The sequence below is a fragment of the Papio anubis genome, chromosome 11 (assembly GCF_008728515.1).
Source record: "Papio anubis isolate 15944 chromosome 11, Panubis1.0, whole genome shotgun sequence".
NCBI lineage: Eukaryota > Metazoa > Chordata > Mammalia > Primates > Cercopithecidae > Papio > Papio anubis.
In genome coordinates, this window is record NC_044986.1 from 88,680,086 (window position 1) to 88,695,658 (window position 15,573).

At 53.5% G+C, this 15,573-nt stretch overlaps 1 protein-coding gene across 3 annotated transcripts in view; it reads left to right on the forward strand.

The window, feature by feature from the left end:
- RASSF4 (Ras association domain family member 4) overlaps window positions 1-15,573 on the forward strand; it is a 35,377-nt gene that overhangs the window by 1,598 nt on the left and 18,206 nt on the right. For 2 of the 3 annotated variants that reach the window (XM_009199821.3, XM_031652375.1), the window contains exons 2-3: window positions 9,140-9,235; window positions 10,745-10,820. In XM_009199821.3, the coding sequence (XP_009198085.2) occupies window positions 9,174-9,235; window positions 10,745-10,820 (138 nt within the window). In that variant the 5' untranslated portion in view covers window positions 9,140-9,173. The remainder of the gene's footprint in view (window positions 1-9,139; window positions 9,236-10,744; window positions 10,821-15,573) is intronic. The other variant, XM_009199822.3, reaches the window with a different exon arrangement.

A 15,573-nucleotide genomic window follows, 5' to 3' on the forward strand; every position in this document is an offset into this window, starting at 1 on the left:
CCATGACAGATAACAAAGAACATGAACGAAACTTGGGTGTGTGTCAGAGTTCAGATTCTGGAAGTGCAAGGCCTCAAAGGGGAGACCCTAACTAGGAGGACTGCCAGAAAGCCTCTGCCCTGGGCCCCTGGGGTCTGGGGCCTGGTTTCAGTGGTCAGCTCAGACTCTCTCCTCACTCATGGCCACTCCTACAGGGAGGCCTCACATTCCCATGTCTGGGGCCCCACGGTCTCTCCAGAGTCCCTGACTCCCAGTGTCAGTACGAACAGTAATGGGAGCCTCTTTTCATTATGGGTGAGCCCCACACAAGGCCCATCTTACATGTCTCCTCATTCGTCTTCACAGAAGTCATCGAGAATTTTAGTTATTTAATTGATGAGGTGCCCAAGGTTCAGAGAGGGAACTGGACTTGCCTAAGGTCACAAAGCCAGGCAGTCACAGAGCAGAGCTTACAACCCAGAGCCTTGCAAAGGCCAGGTGGTTATTCTCTCTCAGAGGACCTTTGGGAAAACTGTTTTAAAATAAAGAAAATCAAATAGAAAGTGGCTACACTTCCTAAAGCTTCTACAGTTTTTTTATTTTTGTTAAAGAGAAACTTGTGCCCAGGGTCTCCTTTTCTGGCTGTCCCACCTTCTTCCCTAGGATATACTCTGGAGGAAGAGGCCCAGAACCCGCTCCCTTTGCCCTGCCTGGCCTTGGGAAGCAGGGGTGGGATGTCATTGAGCCCCATAGCTGCAGAGCTGGGAAGAGCCCTGAAGACTCTATATCAGCTGCCACAACAGCTCTGGCTAAACTGAGGCCCAAGAGATGGCACAACACGCTAGGATCACAGGCCAAGTTAATGCCACAGCAAAATTCACATGCAAGGCTCTACGATGCCCCTTTGCCTCTTCTTTCTTGCTGTGACAGGTTTCAGCAGAGACTCTAAACCTGGGATCTGGGAATCTGGGAGCACGTGGACAAGAGCTGTCTCATCCCCCTGCAGTAGTATGCAAATTGTGTGTGTGTGTGCACGTGCATGCAGATTGCAGCAACATGCACATACATGCATTTTCTGGGGAGAGTGCACTAAGCTTTCAAGAGACTCCAAAGGACTCTATGACCCAAAAGATTCTGAGACCCTTGTGTCTCACAGGGCCCTTGTGTCTCCAGCAGTGGCATGTGGCACATAGGCCTGGGGTAGTGGACAGCACAGGTGAGGGCAGCCGTAGAGAACCTCCAGAGCAGCCCTGCAGCAGCAGGCACCCAGAGGGGTCTGCCCCTCTGCATTACACTCACAGCCCCAGGCAATTGGGATATTGGCCAGTGCCCATTTTGGGCACCTGTTTGGCCCGAAAACCATAGCTAAGAAGATCTTTGTTCCTGTGGAGCTTCTCTCTCTCTCTCTCTCTCTCTCTCTTTTTTTTTCCACTCTTGTTGCCCAGGTTGGAGTGCAATGGCACGATCTCGGCTCACCGCAACCTCTGCCTCCCAGATTCAAGCGATTCTCCTGCCTCAGGCTCCATAGTAGCTGGGATTACAGGCATGTGCCACCCCGCCCGGCTAATTTTTTGTATTTTTAGTAGAGACGGGGTTTCTCCATGTTGGTCAGGCTGGTCTCGAACTCCCAACCTCAGGTGATCCACCCGCCTCGGCCTCCCAAAGTGCTGGGATTACAGGTATGAGTCACTGCACCCGGCCAGATCTTCTCTTCCATAGGGAGGAGGAGAGCCTGGTTGATGGGGAAGTTGAGGAGTGGTTCAGGGGGTTCCAGGGCCAGGGATTGTATGTTTAAGGTGTAAGGGGGAGCAGGAGGACTGGACATGGTTTTCTTGTCCCAAATTGCTTTGCCTTGAAACAAGGGCAGAAGCCAGAAGTCTTGCCCACTGGGAAGGCTGGTCTGTGATCTACATGGGTGCTCAGGGCCAGGCTCTCAGAGGAAGGGGAACTGTATCAGGGAGGCCTGGATGCTGGACTGGACTCAGAGAGACCTGTCAGTGACAGCCCAGGACCACAGCGGGGAGTAAAGATGAGCCAGGCCTGTGTGGTCAGCCCAGGGCAAGTCGGGAGTGGAGGTGGAGGGGAGCTCTGTGCCTGCCTCTTCTGGACTCCCCTGGTCTCCACTGTCTCTACCCGGACAGTGCAGAATCTTCCGGGACAGGGAGGAGTGAATTGAGCCAGAGGGATGGTGGTGGGAGTGGAGAGGAGGGGTCTGGTGATTGGAACTAGGCAGCAGGAGGGGATAGCAGTGTGGAAGGAGGTGGGAGTGGCAGCTGCTGAGGCGCTGCCTGCCATCTACAACCAGACAGCCGGCTCTCGCCACAGAAATGCTTGGCTGAGGGTACCCCCTCAGAGGCACCTGGTGCTGGCAGACACTGCAGCTTCTTCCCCGGCCAGGCTCCTGTCATTTGCTGGCTAACAGGTGCTGGGAGGGGCCTTTTAAAGGTTCATTGTCCTCTGTGCCCGGTTGCCGTTGTGGCTGGCATTTGAATGTGGTAGCCATGAACTGCAGCCAGGAACTTAGTCCCCCCGGAATGCCGGCAGCGTGGCCTGCACCTGCTCTGTGGCCTGCACTTGCTGTCCTCCTCCAGCCGGAGCAGCTCAGGCCCCCAGCTCTGCCCCACACCCTTGTCCTCCTTTCTTTTGCTTTCCAGGTCACTTTCTATATAACCTATTTGATTTAAATCATGCTGAAATAAGAAAATAAAAATCACAATTCCAGGAAATGTTAAAACAGAGGTAACCAAGCTCTCAGCCTTCACAGACATGCTTAGAACATTTTAATTTGGATGCCCGTACGTTTTCCCTTTTGCCAAGCAAGGACACCACATCTATGCTGGCCATGTTTTATGTAAGAAGGGTCATTGTCAGACAGAAAAGCAGACAGCACAGTCTTAAAATGAAAGGCTTTCAAGTGGACTCAATTTCGTGTCACGAAAGCCTCACTTCACTCAGCATCTTCTGTTCCTTTTGCCACTGACCTGTAGGAATTGGGCCCCGGGAGTGACTGGAAGAATCACAGTCATCTTCTTCTGTAATTACTGTCCCCACAAACACAAAAAAGGAAAGACGGCCCATGCCTAGCAGCTCTAAAGCCCTCAGCGGCCTTTGTCCCTCAGTAGCGACAGCAGGCTGGCTGTCTGCACGGCTGGCAGAACAGCTGCTGAAGTGGAAAGGGAGAACAACTCACTGCTTGTTCACTGGGACAGGTAGCCATGGCTGGCATGCCGCCCAGGGGGCCTCCTCTGGGTTACAGAGGGCCCTGGCTGCAGTTGATCACTCTGGTTGGGGACAGAGTGTCCTCCAGCCTGGGAAACAGGCGTGGAGGCCTGAGCTCTGTCCTGGGACCTGGGGGAGGGGAGCAGGCCCAGACAAAGAAGGCTGAACTTTCCCAGCAGAATGGCACGGCTGGGGGGAGGGGAGGGCCCGCTAGCCGACTTGGCCTGTCCAACTGCATCTGTCACTCTGTGGTTTTGAGCCTGAGCCTGGGTGGCAGGCCAGCCCCAGCCCGTCCTCTCCTGACTCCTGCTGCCACCCATGCAGCCTCGCTTTAATCCATTTGTGTATTAGGCTTCTACCTAGGATCTAGTTTCAAGATAAGGTTGTGTTGTTTATAAAAGACTGGAAAATACACTGGCAGAGATTCTCAAAGGCCCCACCTAGTGCACTTGGAGATTCAATGCAAAAGGCTGCTCCAGGAAAATGCTCCCAATAGAGACATGGCTCCCTTTCCTCTCCTGTTGGGTGTGTGTGTTCCCCCTTGTAGCTCCCTCCTGCCACAGCTATCTTTTAGACACCCCTTATGTACTCATGCAGCTTCCTATAAGACTCGCCCAGTGATGTCAAAACGAATGAAATTCATCAAAATGAATGCAAGTCTGGTTAAGGGGATAGGGCGCAAGCTCAGTGTTGCGTTCTGCAGTGGAATTCTGTGAGTGATCCTGGAGCTCAGGGAAAACAGGTCTTCTCGCGGTGTTGGGTGTGAGAACCAAAGAGACAAGTGACTTTTGTGGGAGCCATAGGCTCTTAGCCCCTGAAAGTTTCACTAAAAATCAGACATGAGGTGGATTGATTAATAGGAGAAAAGGCATACACATTTACTTAAGGTGCATGCATGGGAGCCTTCAGAATGATGGTCTAGTTTCCCAGTGAGTTATATACCATATACAGAGACTTATATACCATTTTGAGGTTACAGAAAGAATAGGGGCTTAGATTCTGGTGAAACAGGCTATGGGAGGAGGAGAGGCTTGACTAGTGAAAGTGACCTTGTTATGTAGATGAAGCCTCCCTCAGAGAGACTTTTAAAGGTGTGGATTCTCAATCTCTCCTGGATGTGGGGAAAGACCTGGAAAGGGGAGGGGGCCTGGTTGCATTAATGGAGCTTCTCTACAGATGCAAATTTTCCCACTGAAGACACTCTGCCAGCCACTTTTTTCAGGATGGGCAAGTGGCAGCCATTTAAGAATATGTCAAAGAAATGTATGTTAGGGATAAAATATTTTCATCTCCTTCCCTTGCTTAGGGCCATGAAGCTAATGAGTGCTGGAGGACACAGAAATGTGTGTCTCTCTCAAAGGAGAGACTGTCTTTGTGTGGAGCCGAGGTTCCTACCCTGTAAGGCTCAGGACCCAGCCCAGCAAGCTGAAAGAGCCTCCCTTTGCTGCAGTGGGCCCTGAGCCACCTCCCTCAGCCTTGTTTGCTGACCCCCCTGCCCTCCTCTGAGATGCCATGCCCCATTCTCTGCCCCAGCTGTTCACCCCACAAGCCCATCTTCTCCTTTACCCCTTCACTTTGCCATCTGCAGTCTAGAACTCTTCTTTACTTTCCTCCTGGTTTGTCTCCTCTGAGCAGCCGCCCCCAGCTGATGCCACTCAATCATGGCTGGAGACACTCAACCATAGTTGTGTCCTGTAAATAAGCAGGCATGCAGGGGAAAAGCACTCATGAAGGCCAGCGAGGGAGAACCATGCTTTTCAAATAGTATTACCCAGAGTCCTAGGAGATGAGGCTCTCTGCCACCATCTCACTGTTAACCACGGCAATCCCCTTTAATCTGTTTTGCATATATTTTCTATTTGAGCAAAGAGTTCCACAGTTAAGAAAATTTCAAACCCATTGGAGGTCAATATTCTTGTTGTACAGATGGGAAAATTAAGGCCCAGAGAGGAGAAGGCATGCAGCTAAGCACCCCAGAGCTCTTTAGGAAGCATCTTCTATGAATAAGTAACCACTGCCTGACTTACGGGAAATTCCACTTCTAAGTATTCCTACTACGTATGGCAAAATGAACTTCTTCCCCACACGCTATAGGAGACTGGAAGTAAATGTAAATCATGCCGTGTCGTGAATCAGAAGTCACAAACTGGAGCCTCACTGTCTAGTGGACTAGGAGGGGTCCCCAAACACTGGTGGGACTTTGACCCCAGCTGATGTCCAGGCTCTTGACTCCTTGAATTCCTTCTCATACAAGTCAGAAAATAGTGAAAGTACACACTCAAGAAGGGAGAGTGTGCAAGGGAGTTGGGAGCTGCTGCCTTGATGGGTTTCTTTAACCAAGGGGTGGAATATCCAAGAAGATTCCTGGAAAAATGTGGAACTTTCTTGAAACTGTGGTGCCACCCATTTTTACGTCACATATTGGTGTTCTGGAACTGTCACGGTGCTGTGGGTGTGTGACTTAGCATCCCAGAGAGTTGCCTGGTTAATGAGTGAGGAGAAACCTAGGTCGAATCCAGCACCATGTTGGGTTCAGTTGGTCTTAGCCAGCTTGGCCAAGCTCTGATTTTTTAGAGTCTTATGACGCCTAGCTTCTTACAACTCCTATTTCAACAGTTTCCTTTTGATGGTCATGTGAAATGGCTGCCTGGAATTTTCTATTCTCCTGCAACCATCTGTATTATTCCTGTATCACCACTAGGTGTATCTGTCTTACAAAGGTGTTTGGTTTATTTACAAATATATTTAAATAAAATATTACATTAAATATATGTTGTTTTAATTGGATTATGTATTTCATGAGACTTGGTCTGGGTTATGCTGCAGTAACAAATCCCTGATACACCAGTGGCTTGTCACGGCAGAGGGTTATTTCTCTTTCTCAGTCTATATCCAGTGTGGGTTAGCAGACGGTTCTGGTCCACAGTCACTCAGAGACCCAAGCTGACCATCGAGTAGCTGCACAGTTGAAACACGTGGCTTTCTGGGCCATCATGGCGGAGACAGGAGAACTGCAGGGTTGTGCACTGGCTCATAAAGCTGCTGGCCTGGAAGGGACCCACACGCTTGTTCGCAGCTCAGTGGTCAGAATGAGGCCCATGGCCCCAGCCAGCTGCAGAGGGCCAGGGTGGTGAGCGACCACATGGGCATTCCAGGGACAGTGCATGCCTCTGCCAGCCATCCACCTTTCAGTAGTGGAATATAGCCCGGAAAAATCCAGATTCCTGGCTTCTTATGAAACGCCAAAAGAGTTGCCACGTCGCAGAATGAATGTGCCCCCCATTCCCCATGGACCCCGTGACGAGTGTCCCTCAGTGGAGTCACCTCCGTGGCCATTGGAGACTTTTATATTATTTATTGCTGCTGTATGTGCACAGCTCTGGAAGAGTAGACTTGGAGGGAGTCTAGAAGCTTCTTGTATTTATTCAGCAATTTAACAACCACGTATAGACTTCCTGCGATGTGCCAGGCTTATACTTGGGGCTGGAAACTAGTGGTAAAGTACCCTGCCCCCGTGCTCCTGTTCTCTTGGGAGGGAAGTCTAAACAAGAGCTGGGTTCTGCAGGGCCCAGTGGGGAAATGGGAAGAGGTGATGGGGCAGAGAGGGGCTGCCCCGACATGGACTGGGGCTTTTCTGGCAAGGCTTTCCAGGAGGAGCTAACATCGGAGGAAGGAGTAGTTCTGGGTTCTGAACAGAGAACAGCACTACAAAAGCCCCAAGGGAAGAAAAAGCATAGAGCCCCTTAGGGGAGCCGTGAACTGTTCAGTGAGCCCGGGGCTTAGAGCAGGAAGTTGGGGTGGAAGCTGGATACAGAGGAAGGCAAGAGAAAAAAACACCGCCTGTTATGTGGGGGTAAATCCAGCCCTTCCTGTAATGAGTTTGCTGAAAGCAAGATTTCGTTATGCTGAAGACCCACAGAAGCAGTGTGGGCTGAGAAACCCAGTCCCATGGTTCACCCTGGGCTGCACTAGGCTTCTGCCTTGCAAACATATGAGGAACTACCCAGAGAGGGGGGCAGATCACTTTTTCCACAGGCAAGCGGAGGTGCTGAGGAACTGAAACTTTATTTTGAAATCCCTGTTGCCTGGCCAAGAAAAATGCAGCAAGAAGTCACCGGCTCCAGGCCTTGCTGCTGGGGGCCTGACATCCTTCCAGGCCCTGAGGTGCCTCACTCTGGAGCACGGCAGAGGGGAGGAGGTATGGATAGGATGATCCTGAGGTGATCAGGAAGCCCACTCTCTCAAATCCTTCCCCTTCTCCAGGCCAACTGTATTTCCCTGCCTCTGGCATCACAGGCTCACGCAGGGCTGATGTTAGCACAGAGGGCAGGCTCATCACATTTGTGGGTGTCAAGCAAGGAGGGAGAGAGCAAATTGGACCTGTCCAAGTGAGTGCCCGAGGGGATGGGCATTCTGCAGGGACGGGCTCTGAGGACATTAATAAATACGACAGCAGGTGGAACTGAGCTTGAGCTCCCCGCTCCCCGTGGCATTAGAACACGCTCAGGTCAGGAAGACATGATGGGTTTGTGTGAACAGATGTGGGGGAGTTGTGAATGAGTGGAACTGTGCTGTGGGAAGGATGTGGTGTGGCCCCAGGCTGTGCCCCCTCCCAATGTGTCCTAACACCCCCAGCCCTGTGCTGCAACTTGGGAGATGGAAGGTGGAGGCAAGGTCAGCACTGCAGTGTGTGTGTGTGTGTGTGTGTGTGTGTGCATGAGATTGTGTGTGTTTGTGTGTATGTGCGTGTGTTGTTTGTGCGTGTGTGTGAGCATGTGTGTATGTCTTGAGTGTGACTGTGTGTTTGTGTGCACGTGAGAGTGTGTGAGTGTATGTGTGTGTGCATGTGATTGTGTACGTGTGTTTTTGTGTATGTGTGTGTATGAGTGTATGTGTGAGAGTGTGTGTGTGTGTGTGTGTGTGAAGCTTTACCTCCCTGCCCAGCATGTAGGAGGCCTTGATAAGAGTCCTTGGCCACATTGACATGGGGGAGTGAGACGAACAGGAAGTCGTGCAGATGCCAACAGGATCCAGAAAGCTCTGGTGGATTTACCGTCCGTGAAAGAAACCTGGGGAGGGCAGGAGCAGCTCCTCAAACTGGTCAAGGCTGTGTGTGGAAAGAGGGAACAGTATGTGTGTGGAACAGTGTGTGTGAACAGTGTGTGTGTGGATCCACTAGTGATCCTGTGGGCTTGAGATTACTTTGTTGCACAGACGAGGAAAGGAAGGTTTGGGGGTTTAAGTCACTGCCTGTGTTCGATATAGAGAAGGTGCTAAGAGACCAGAATCAGGGGTCCGAATGCTGAAACAGTGGCTTTGCTGCTTACTTGCTGGTAATCTTGGGCAAAGTGCTTAAACTCCTGTCCCTGTCTTCTCATCTGTAAACTGGGAATATGGTGATACTCACCTCACAGTATTGTTGTAGGGACTGGATGAGATAACTCAGAGAAGATGCCAACCGTCTACAGCACATAGGGAACACAGGCCGACTAACCCACTGCCAGGAGAGCCAGTGATGGGCCACTGCCTGGCTCAGTGGGAAGGCAGGAGAGAGGCCCAGGGTAGCTCTGGAGGACTGCGGGAGCAACCAAGGCAGAAGCCATCAGTCAGGCTGTCCCAGCCAAGGGAAGGGAGCATGTGGTCTAAAATGCTTAGGAGACAGATCTGGATTCCTGGGGATTATGGAGAGTCTTCCGAGGTGGGCGGCTGAAAGGACCAGTGTCACTGGCTCAGCATGACTTTGCCCAACCAAGGGCAGCTTGGCTGACATGTGGCCATGTGGGTCTGGGCCAGACCCTTTCAGCTGCAGCCACCTTGTGCCCAGGCAGTGTGATGCCAAGGCTGACGGTGTCTGTGCCAGGGCTGCAGGTGTTGGGTGCTGCACTGGCCAGCATTCCTCTGGCTCACCTGTTCGTCCACTCTTCCTTGTCTTCCCAACAAGTAACTTCTAGGTCTGCAGACAAGAGGAAGAGAAGATGAAGGAAGACTGTCTGCCGAGTTCTCACGTGCCCATCAGTGACAGCAAGTCCATTCAGAAGTAAGCATCGGTGTGCAGGTTGGGTGGGGGAGTCTTCACATTTGCCATTCCCCTCATCCTGGGCAGCCTTTAGGTGGAGGGGTTCTGAGCACTTGTTCAGATATCTGATGGGGTGCCCTGGGAGACAGTGATGGGGTGCTTCTTTTTGAGCCTGTCCAATAGGGGATCCCCAAGCCACACATGTCCATGGCTGGGAGGCATGGGCAATAGAAAAGAGGCTCCAGATGGCAGGCCCTTTATACTAAATAAGTGTGTACGAGGCCTCATTATAACTTTTACATTGATTGCATGTTGACAAATAGTAATTTAGATGTATTGAGTTCAATAAAATGTGTTATTAATGCTAATTTCACCTGTTTCATTTTCCCTTCTGTATTAGGCCATTCTTGTGTTGCTATAAAGAAATACCTGAAGCTGGGTAATTTATAAAGAAAAGAGGTTTAGTTGGCTCACGGTTCTGGAGGCTTATAGGAAGTGTGGTGCTGGCATCTGCTTGGCTTCCAGGGAGGCCTCAGGGAGCCTCCAGCCATGGTGGAAGGCGAATGGGGAGCAGGCACTTCACATGGCGAAAGCAGGAGCAAGAGAGAGGGAATGGAGGGTGGTGCCACACACTTTTAAATGACCAGATCTCGTGTGAACTCAGAGCGAGGGCTCACTCATCATCACGGGGATGGCCCAAGCCACTCATGAGGGATCTGCTCCCATGATCCAAACACCTCCCACCTGGCCCCGCCTCCAACCCTGGGAATTACAGTTCCACATGAGATCTGGGTGGGGACACAGATCCAAACCATATCACCTCCTAACATGTACTAGAAGATTGAAATTACCAGTGTGGCTCACATCCCACGTCTGTTGGCCCCACTGCCCCACAGAGCCCAGCTTGGGTTCAGGCAGCTGTCTAGGCCTCCCCTCCCTCCAACATTAGCCAGGGCTGTGGCTTTCCCTTCGGGAAGGGAAACAGCATTGAGGGAAAGTGACTTACTGCAGACTTCAGGGCCTTACTCAAAGGACCATCACCTTCTGCTGCGCCTTCGGAAAGTCAGGGTGGGGAAGAGGCAGGCACCCCTCAGGGTGGCCCACAGCAGCAACAGCAGGCCTTGTAGGAAGTGATATGGGGAAAAGCAATAGGCTGTACAATGCCACAAGCAAGTCCAGGGCATTTACTGTGAGGAAGCGACGCAGGTGGAGGACAGGGAGGCTGCCAGGGCCTTACCTGTGATAGTGAAAATGTCGGCACCCTGGACATCCTGGACCAGATGCAGGCCTGTCCTGTGAGTCTCGCCTCCTCCTCAGCCCCACCCCCATGCCTCCCACCAGGGCCATGTGCAAAACCATCTGGGTGCATCGCGATGGCACAGTCTGGTCTCCTCTGGTTATGCCTGGCCTGTGAGAAGGGTGCTGTCACACTCCTTTTACAAATGAGGAAAAAGAGGCCAGGGAAGCCAAAGACCAGAAGCCGAGGCCCTGCCACACCCCAGGAGTACATGTGTGTCTTTCCCTTTCTAGGTCGGAGCTCTTAGGCCTGCTGAAAACCTACAACTGCTACCATGAGGGCAAGAGCTTCCAGCTGAGACACCGCGAGGTGAGCCTGTTGCTCTTGTTCATAGAGGTCACCATGTACCCTGCGAGGCCCTGCCTGACACGTGTTGTTTCAGGGTAATGATGAAGACCGTTCCCTTCACGCTCAGCAGTGACCCAGTTTGGACAATAAATTATATGGTCACTCTCATCACTCACCTCTGACCCTGAGCCAGGGATCAGGTTATCAGCAGCCAGGTCATCTCCTTGCAGAGGGTCAGCACATCCCTTCCAGAGTTCCTAGTGGCAGAAATCACCTTGGGGGTCTTCCTCCTTCCCCATTCCCCTGAGACTTTTGTCCAGGTGAACTGCTGCTGAGAGCAGGTCCTTCCTCTGCCCATCACACCACTCAGCGGACGAGAGGAGTTGGTCCCTCTCTGTTCCCTGCTGGCCCCGCCACGTACCTGCATGGTCTCACCTGTGGCTCCTGGTCCCCAGTGCTTTCATTTGTAAAGTGGGGTGTGGGGCTACACAGGGGCTTACAGGCCCAGGGGCTCACAGCAGGCAGCGCAGGTGTGGGGAGTGGGTCCCCACTCAAGGAGTCAGCTGCCCATCAGATCAAACCATCCCTGCTATGCAGGACCGTAGGCCTAGTGCAGCCAGACCCTTTCTGATTTTTCAAAAAAGGATAGATTATCTGGAATTTCATGAGGAATTTCCCAAATCTTGAAACATCATGTGGGCTAAATACATGTCTGATGCCAAACACAGCCCTCAGGCACTGGCTGGACTCTGCAGGGCCTAGGCTTGGGGGACCACCCACTGGGCAGGGCAAGTGGAGCCCTAGTCTTGTGGTCATTCACATCCTCCGATGTTTCACGCGGGAATCTTGGTTGGGCTTTGTGGCCCTATCTTGGTCTAATTGAACATATTTGTACTGCCTAATGGCAAGTCTATCGTGGTAAGGCTGTTTTTGAGGGGGGGTTCTGCAGTTGAGATTGGGTTGGCTCCTGGACTTTCTCCCATCCATCAGCATCTGACCAGGGCCGATGGATTCCAAGTGCCCCTCTGTTGTTGAACACAGGAATGGGCAGGGCAGCCCCAGGAAACCCAAGACCTCCTCACTAGTCCTGGCTCACTAGTCCTAGTCCCCCCTCTTCAGTAATTTAGATACCCTTCTACAGCTCCCAGGCCAGAGCTAGCCCAGGCATCCAGGCAGCTCTGGGCAGCCGGGGGTTGCCAGTCAGTGGCAGGTCAGAGGGCCAGCCAGAATCTGCTGCCAGACGGCCTCAGCCAGCCCCTGAGGTGTCCCCTTGGCCAGCCAGGCCAGACGTCACACCCTTCGGGAGCTTCTGGCTCCTGGTGCAGGCTATGCTGGGCTGCCTGTGACCACCAAGCATGGTACAAATCTCACACTCCACCTCCTTGACCTGCCCAGGCCACAGGGCCCGAGAACTTGCTCCCCTCCCTCTCCTGCCATCTCACCTCCTCACGCTTGCTTCTATGACACCTGTCTCACCCTGCCTGCCCCCATCCTGCCCTCCCTAGGCCAGGCACCCTGTGGGTCCCTGTGCAGAGCTGGTGGGTGACTTAAGCAGCAGGTGTAGGCCTGGAGAGAGCTGGGGTGAGTTCTCAGTCCTGAGCTCCAGTGTGCTGGGCAGAGGGAGGCACTGGGGAGAGGGTGATGGGGCCACAGGGATTTCCACCTGTGCTGTTAACACAGGCCACTTCATATCTGGTGGAGGCCTGGGGTGTGGTCGCTGCTGTTGAATGCAAATTCCTACCACGCCCCTCCCCCCCGGCCTGCTGAACCGAAAACACTTAGTCCTCCTGTCCGTGTTTTTTTAATCCCCGTGGCCCCATCACCCCCTTTTCGAGGCGGAGTCTCGCTCTGCCGCCCAGGCTGGAGTGCAGTGGCCGGATCTCAGCTCACTGCAAGCTCCGCCTCCCGGGTTCACGCCATTCTCCTGCCTCAGCCTCCCGAGCAGCTGGGACTACAGGCGCCCGCCACCTCGCCCGGCTAGTTTTCTGTCTTTTTTAGTAGAGACGGGGTTTCACCGTGTTAGCCAGGATGGTCTCGATCTCCTGACCTCGTGATCCGCCCGTCTCGGCCTCCCAAAGTGCTGGGATTACAGGCTTGAGCCACCGCGCCCGGCCTGTGTTTTAACGAGCCCTCCAGGGCATTCCGGTGGAAGGTCAAGTTTGAAAACCACTAGTAAGAGCTTAGTTTTGGCACTCGGGATTCCCCAAGATAATCCCCTCTGTAGGAATGGTTGTCGGGGGCAGGGGTGGTGGGGCAGGAAGCCCCAAGAGCCTCCACCCTGCGTTTGTGGTTTGTGTATGCTGCGGGACAGCCCACATAGAGAACTAGGGGACTCTAAGGCTGGGAAGAGGTGCTCTTGACAGCCCTTAATGATAGAAAGTCAACCCACCAAGGGGATTTTCCTGTCCCTAACTCTGAAGAAAGTGTGAGGTTTGACCTGGTCTCCATGGAGCCAGAAAGTACCTTTCAGGAAACTTCTGTAGCCTTAACAGCCCAGGGGGTACCGGCCTGAAGAAGTGTGCATTTTTGCTGGGTCACAATCACCACATAAGACGAGGCTTCAGGCTGTGACGCTGATAGGCCTCCAGATCTCACTGCAGCCCTGTGACGCACCCGGCACGACCACCTCCTGGACCTCTGGGCACTTGCTACAGGGGCAGGGCCATCCCAGGCCAGTCTCTCCTCAGGCACCACAGGCCCCAAGGGCTGGGCAGACAAGAGGAACGGACACTTCCCCGGGGAACCTCCAATGCACCAGGCGCTTTGCCTCTCCTTATTTAGTATAAGGTGATACAGGAATGATTATTTTCCAGGCAAAGAGATCGAGGCTCCCAGAGTTTAAGTCTCTAGACAAGGTCACATTGCAGTAAATGAAAGGTGCTGGCCATGGCCCCAAGATCACAGCCACTCAAAACGGCAATACCATTTCCAGCATTAGGCTTTGGAGGTCTCCACCCAGTATCAGTGAACAGGTCTCAGGGACACAGGGAGCTGTTTGTTGCCCTTGAGCCCCAAGCCAAGGGGCTCTCAGGCTGGCGAGGGGCTCACCACCCAGGGTGCGCTCCCAGAGCCGCCTGAAAGAGACCCCCGTGTTCTCACTGCCCCTCCCCGCTGCAGCACCCGCAGCCTGAGTAGTACGGTTTGGGGTGCCTTCTCCTCCACTGTCTCATCGCACTTCTCCGAAGGTGGGCAGGGCCACGCCCTGGGGCCAGCGTCTCCTTGTGATTTCTCCTCGCTTCCCAGGGGCCAGAGGAGGGACGCCTTCTCTGGAGGCTGAGGCGCCGACTTCCTCTATCATGAACCTCACCTTTGGGATAATTTTGCTTGTATTACAACAAAAAGCCTGAACAACGGGGGAACAGCCTGTGCCTTTTGAACATGGCAAAGGGCTTTAACCAGGCTGGCTGGTATCTCAAAAGAAAAAAGGACTGCCGGGAAATGTCCTTGTGTAAACCCACCGCTCTCGGCTCTCGGGAAGCAAGTGAGCCCCAGGTGGCGGAACCCTCTCCGGGGACTGCGTGCCGGCCCCGCCCGCCTGGGGCGCGGCGCCGAGGCTCGAGGGCGCCCCCTGGTGACCGCGGACGCGCTCCACACCCAGTCCCGCTCCTAGGCCCTGGGACCCCCTCAGCAATGCGAGAAACGGAAGGGGCTTCCCCTGGTCCGGGGGCTCTCTCCCTCTCCTAGGGGTGCGGAAAACCAACATCCCGCCTTGAGAGAGTTGCCCCGTCCCCTCTCCGAAGGCCTGGCAGACCACTGGCCCCCGGAGTGACTGACCAGCTCCAAGAACATCTGTTTTCTGGGAGCCGCAAAGCGCTTCCCAGCCTGCCCGCTCTGGGCAGGGCCTTGTGTCCCAATCACTCCCTTCTTCACCTCCCACCAACACCTTCCACCACCCACCCCCCCCCACTCCCACCCCCACCTCCACTCCCCTCTCCACTCCCCTCTCTACTCCCCTTTCCACTCTCCCCACCCCCACTCCAGTGGCAAGTAGGAAGGAGAATGCAACTGCTCTACAAGGGCCCACCAGGAGGCTTAGCTTGAAGGGAAAGGAATTCGCCTGGGCCTCTCTGCAGGAGCTTGGGGCACTGCCAGAAGCCCCCACCACAAACCTGTATTCGACGGGGAGGGAGCACCTTCCAAAGGTGCCACTGACCTCTTTCACAAAGCTGGGTATTAGTGGGGAAGCCCGGGGATGGTGGGTCTCCTCAAACTGCCTGACCTCCCCAGATGCAGTGAGGCAGCTTCTGAGCATGGAGGAGTCTGCTGACCCCATCCTAGTTGCTGGACTCTCCCCTCTGACCCAATTTCATGATGCTTTGCAGAAGGGGCTGTAGTGAGGCTGGACCCAGCAAGCCTGGATCTCGGCCCCTCTGCTTTGGTCGGGGGCCCTCCGGATCTCTCCTGAGGGTGATGGTTGGCTAAAGGCTGCCCTGGCCAAAACCTGCCCCACACGTTTGCCCAAAGACAGGAACCTGCAGGTTTGAGACCACCACAGAGGCACAGTGGGCTGTGACAGATACAAACATTTGTCTACAGTGCTCACAATTGCAGCTCCAAGTTCATATGAGCAGGTTCCCAGCCCTTGCAGGGTGTGAAGGACACTGTTGATGTCCCCATTTTATAGATAAGGAAACTGGGTAATTGCTTGTCTGAACGTAACAGAAGACAAACATTTAACAAATCCAAAGCAATTAAAAATAGCCACAAAAAAAGAGAATGACCCAGGTTGACAACTCGCAGAGACCCGCCCAGGTGAGCTTGGTTGCCGCCGCCA